The following is a 5,653-nucleotide window of genomic DNA, read 5'->3' as shown; positions in this document are numbered from 1 at the left end:
GTGGGTTGACTTTGTTTGGGGGGGAATTTAGGGTGGGTAGATCTGATGAGCGATTTTTTTTTTCTGGTTCCAGGCGATTTAACGTCAAATGTGTCGGACAGTGGAATTGGGGAGTTGCATACCAAACGGGTCGCCCGGCAGCTGGCTTCTGCCATCGACTACATGCATCAAAAGTGAGTTGCGATGGGGCGTTCAAATGTGGCGGCAATAAATCATTTTTTACCTTTGCAGAGAACTCATCCACCGGGACATCAAGCTGGACAATGTGCTGGTATTTCGGTCGGACTTTGCCCGCATCAAGCTGTGCGACTTTGGCGAGTCTCGTCGAACCGGGGAGGAGGTGCTGCGGCGGAACGAGTGGCTGCCGTACAGTCCTCCGGAGGTCCTGGCGGTTAAGACCGATGATAAATACAAGTATGAAGGGTTGTTGGGTTTGGGAAGTTGTTCAGATTTGATTGAAGATTTACCTTTCAGGACTGATACTGCACACGACGTTTGGCAATTCGGTATCGTATGCTTTGTCTGCTTGACGGGATGTCTACCCTGGCAGAAAGCCTCCATCGATGATCCCAGATTCAATAGGTAATATTGAGTCACCAGATTCTGAATACTTAAGATTCAAATAATACTCTCGTCCTTCTAGGTTCCAGGTGTGGCACAACGCGACGCTCACATTTCCAATGAAACGCTGCCCGAAGCTGTTCAAGCTGTTGTCGGCGCGGGCGTGCAAGATCTTCAAGAAGTTCCTGGACCCGCGTCCGGACCGGCGGCTGAAGGCGCTGAGCGACGTCCAGAAGTACCTGGACGACCGGTGGCTGGCGAAGAGTGCCGAGAAGGAGATGGCGGACAACGAGCCGGACGAGCTGTGTCCGTCGATGTACTCGTTCCATAGCAGTGTGGACGAGAAGAATCGGTTGCTGTCGACGTTGGCGCAGTGCGGAATCGAGACCACGGTGGACAGGGCGGCCAAGAAGAACCGGATTAGGGACTGGATTCAATCGTCGGTGATTACTGAGGAAGAGGAGGAGGATGATTCCGGGACGGCAACTCCGACCTCGACGGCTTCGCGGACGGCCATTCCTGGGCACGTGTCGTCGGTTGCGGCGATGGAGCGAGCAGCGGAGAAGAAGATCAACTCGACGGTCAAAGACGCGTCACAGAAGCACATCGACCCGCGGACGGGCACGATCCAGCTGAGCCCAAGCGAGATGGGATCGGTAAACAAGCCGTCGTCGGTCGCGATCAAGAACGATCGTAACAACAACAGCAGGGACAAACCGATGACCAATGGGGGGAACAACTTTAGCTCAAACAGGTTCTACGACAACTCAGTTCCAGTCAACCCACTCGCGCACAGCAACAGCGGATCCACGACCCAGGGTCTCATGAAAGCATTTAATTCGGCAGCGGCCGTGTCCGTGCCGGAGATCAACGGACGATCCACCAAACCAGCTCAACCAGCATTGTCCAAGTATCAGGAGAGTGCCGTTCGCGACTCCGGCTACGGAGGATCCACCGACGGAAACCGCCAGCGAAGACTGGCCCCGACCAGCATGGCCGGCAGCAGCCCAATGGTCCGACAATCCCCAATCCTAGCGAAACGATCCGCCATGATCGCGTCGGACAACACGACCCACGAGGACGACGAAGTTCTGGACGAGGACGATCGCGAGTTCCCGAACGACTTTGAGGATCTCATGGAGTCCAACAATGGGTACAAGCTCAACGGCAGGGCCGTTGCCAAGGACAGCCCGTACGACAAGCTCTTCTTTAGGAGAAAGTGATCGCCGTACGTGATCGCGCTCAAGTTGCACCGGTTTGCAAGGCACCTCGTTTCTTTACACACACACACTTTGGTTTTTCTTTAGTATCGTCGCTAAGAAGAAGACATTTTCGGTAGTTTGTCGGCTACGATCGGGTAGCCGGTTTTGGGAGAAAAATCGCACTGATGTTCGTTAATCTTGAAGTGTTTTTGCACACGGGCACACATTTTGATACCACTTACACACACGCACACCACTATCTCACGATATTCATACTTTGACTGTTACTATTATTATGATTAGTTAGGTAGATAAGACAGGGGCTCTCTCACCGCGCGGTTATCAAAAAAAAAAAAAATCTTCAAACTTGCTGTAGTGAAATGGACACTGATGAACTTGGAGTGCCATCAGGCGGTGAAGAAGAAAAGTGTAAAGCCTTTTTAGATAAGACAATTGGGAATTTGGCTAATTGGATCTGCTGTATAATGCGGTTTATTGTACGGTTTATTGTACCGTAGCTGTTTTGTATGACGAGAGATAAGAACCGAAATAAAGCAAACAAACAAAAAACAGTAAACGGATGAAGATGTCTACTTTTGATCTCCGAAATTGCGTGTTCCAGAGCATCGACAAAACGCCACACATCTGCACCGGCAAGATCATTGTTGTTATCAAATGTCGCGGCAGATTTACGAACGTGTAGCGCCATCTTGTCACAATGATGGATGACCCTGCCCCTGAGATTTCATTTGATGGAGCAGAACGTGACTGAGGAGATCCGCGCCCAAGGTACGTCAACTTCATGTAAACAAAAGTCGGTAACCTATTCTTACATAAATCAAAACAGTGGTTGACGCGAGATATGACCGAAGCTGGCCAGTTTGCTATTGAGCAATTTCGGGTGATAAGACGAGGACCGCGGGAGATAAAGCTGGAAGTATGAATGGCCAATATCGATGGGTGACGTGCGAACGCCGCGAAAGGGTTTAAGGTCGATCAGTTGGACGTGATTTGTTTTGAAGTGAGGTTGCGGTTTTGAAAACAAATCGAACGGCAAGATTGATGAGCTGCATTTGAAGCTCTAGCATTTGGTCGGAAATTGGGGATTTTTCATATCTGAAAGTTTGATAGCAAAGGTTTGTATGCGTTCAATCCAGACCTAGAAATCTTTCCAACTTGAGATGAATCAATGAACCTAATGGCTTTTTTTAACCCGGACTTTAAGCTGATTTTGATGAACTAATTGAATCAAATTGTGGTTAAAACGTTTCAATAATCTTAAATAAGTTCAATTCAATTTAAGTTTACAATTCTTACAACCTTTTAGAGTTTTGGAGTTCCTCTCAACTATGATGTGTACTATAGTTCATTTTGATGTAATTGGATATTCTGACAATAGATTTGGCAAGAGAAAATAAAAACCTTCAAGAAATCTTTATAGCGATTTAATTTAAACAAAAAAAAACAACAGGTCGAATCACAAAAAGTAGGTATGTTTTCGCAATTCCGCTGTGAAACTGTCAATTTTTCCTGCCCTTCTGGAAAAACGAAACGGCCTACTTTTCCCTACCAAAAATAACAGAATGGGGAATTCATAACTTTCAAAACCTGGGCTGAAAAGTTCTACTTTTCAGTACTGTGATGGGATCTAAACAGTTGAACTTTTTAACACTAGTCTCACGTTTTAAGTATTTTTTTTGTGTTTTGAACGATCCATTTACTAAACCAGGGGGCGACATCTATATCTCACTACAGGCAGCTCAACCTCAACCATCATCAGCTGTCAATAGAGTTATCTACGCGCGCATGTATTGCGTGTACCCGCCAGTAAAACAAATGGGGTGCTAGTGTGCGTGAGCTCGGGCTTAGATAACTCTATTACGGCACCAGAACAAAAAAGAGCTGTCATTTACGGCACCAAAACAAAGCCAGAACAAAAGAACAGCTGTTCATTACGGTAAACTTCGTTGGATAAATGTACGACTCGTGCTGAAAAAAAATGTTCTTTTTGCAACTTGTTGCATAAACTACTATTATTCAATTCAAACTCAATTTCAAAGTCCTGCCAAAATGGTTTTATTTGGAATGTTTAAAATATTGCATACAATGTACATTGAACAATTAATGCACTTAAAAGAAAATCGTTTATAAGTGCTTAAAACCTTTGAATACACTTAAAAGAAAATCGTTCATAAGTGCTTAGAGAACCAACACATATTTAACGCTTTTCGAAATAAAATAAAAACCTTGTACGGACTTTTTTGATAGAACAGCTTGAATCAAATGAAATGTTGTGGTTGAAGATCAACGAAATAATTTATTGATATTTTGTAAATTTATTATTCTTATTTTAAAACTACTAAAAAAACAACCATAATTTTAACAGTCCTATATGATCTTATTTTAGCGAGATATATTTTTTTGGAAAATTAACTAAAATCATACAACGATGTAAACGTTGAAAATGAAAAAAAAAAAAACCGAAAAAGTTATCAGAAAAAATTTCAAAGAAGGATCAATACTATTTTAAGGACTGATCATACAAATTGGGCAAGTGAATATTTTAAAATCTATCTCCTGAGAAGTGATTTTCTGATCGATTTGGTGTCCTCGGCAAAGTTGTTGGTAATGGATCACCCGCAGTTGAGCAGTTTTTGACAGTTCGCTCCATAAGAAATACATTGTAGAAAAAAAGCAAAAACTGCTCGAATGGAAATGCTCCATTATGAGGACTTTCAGAAAAAAAATTGATACACCATAAAAAATCCCGATTTTTTCAACTGACAAAAAACACAACACACAAACTAAAACAATATTTTTAGATGGAATTTAAAATTTCCAATCTAAAATGACTCTACAAATTTGTAGAGTGAATGCAAAGTGAGTTTTTCTCAGTGTCATTCATCAGCCCTGATTTTTCAACTCGCTTTATCTTAGAAACTATTGGTTCTATTTTCAAAGTTAAAAAGTGAAATTTTTGTGATTTTATTGCTCTTAATTGAAATAAATTTGGGTAATTCTCCGCCAACTCACACAGCAGTTGCCCCGACCCCGCTTCGATTTGCGTGAAACTTTGTCTTAAGGGGTAACTTTTGTCCCTGATCACGAATCCGAGGTCCATTTTTTGATATCTCGTGACGGAGGGGCGGTACGACCCCTTCCATTTTTGCACATGCGAAAAAAGAGGTGTTTTTCAATAATTTGCAGCCTGAAACGGTGATGAGATAGAAATTTGGTGTCAAAGGGACTTTTATGTAAAATTAGACGCCCGATTTGATGGCGTACTCAGAATTCCGAAAAAACGTATTTTTCATCGAAAAAAACACTAAAAAAGTGTTAAAAATTCTCCCATTTTCCGTTACTCGACTGTAAAAAATTTTGGAACATGTCATTTTATGGGAAATTTAATGTACTTTTCGAATCTACATTGTCCCAGAAGGGTCATTTTTCATTTAGAACAAAATTTTCATTTTAAAATTTCGTGTTTTTCTAACTTTGCAGGGTTATTTTTAGAGTGTAACAGTGTTCTACAAAGTTGTAGAGCAGACAATTACAAAATTTTGATATATAGACATAAGGGTTTGCTTATAAACATCACAAGTTATCACGATTTTACGAAAAAAAGTTTCAAAAAAGTTGGTCGTCATCGATCATGGCCGTTCATGGTCACCCGCGACAGACACGGACGACGAAACAAAGAGAAACGCAAAAAGTAACTTTTTCAAAACTTTTTTTCGTAAAATCGCGATAACTTGTGATGTTTATAAGCAAACCCCTTATGTCTATATATCAAAATTTTTGTAATTGTCTGTTCTACAACTTTGTAGAACATTGTTACACTCTAAAAAATAACCCTGCAAAGTTAGAAAAAACACGAAATTTTAAAATGA

General features: G+C 41.9%; 1 protein-coding gene across 2 annotated transcripts in view; it reads left to right on the top strand.

Moving 5' to 3' along the window:
• Positions 1-2,342, top strand: part of LOC6041658 (serine/threonine-protein kinase meng-po) — a 45,526-nt gene extending 43,184 nt beyond the window's left edge. For both annotated transcript variants that reach the window (XM_038254212.1, XM_038254213.1), the window contains 4 exons: positions 74-173; positions 232-414; positions 475-582; positions 644-2,342. In XM_038254212.1, the coding sequence (XP_038110140.1) occupies positions 74-173; positions 232-414; positions 475-582; positions 644-1,784 (1,532 nt within the window). In that variant the 3' untranslated portion in view covers positions 1,785-2,342. The remainder of the gene's footprint in view (positions 1-73; positions 174-231; positions 415-474; positions 583-643) is intronic.
• Positions 2,343-5,653: the final 3,311 nt, after the last annotated feature.

The sequence above is a fragment of the Culex quinquefasciatus genome, chromosome 2, assembly GCF_015732765.1.
Source record: "Culex quinquefasciatus strain JHB chromosome 2, VPISU_Cqui_1.0_pri_paternal, whole genome shotgun sequence".
Classification (NCBI taxonomy): domain Eukaryota; kingdom Metazoa; phylum Arthropoda; class Insecta; order Diptera; family Culicidae; genus Culex; species Culex quinquefasciatus.
Note: the sequence above shows the minus strand (reverse complement) of the source record. Positions and strands in the feature narration are given on the sequence as shown.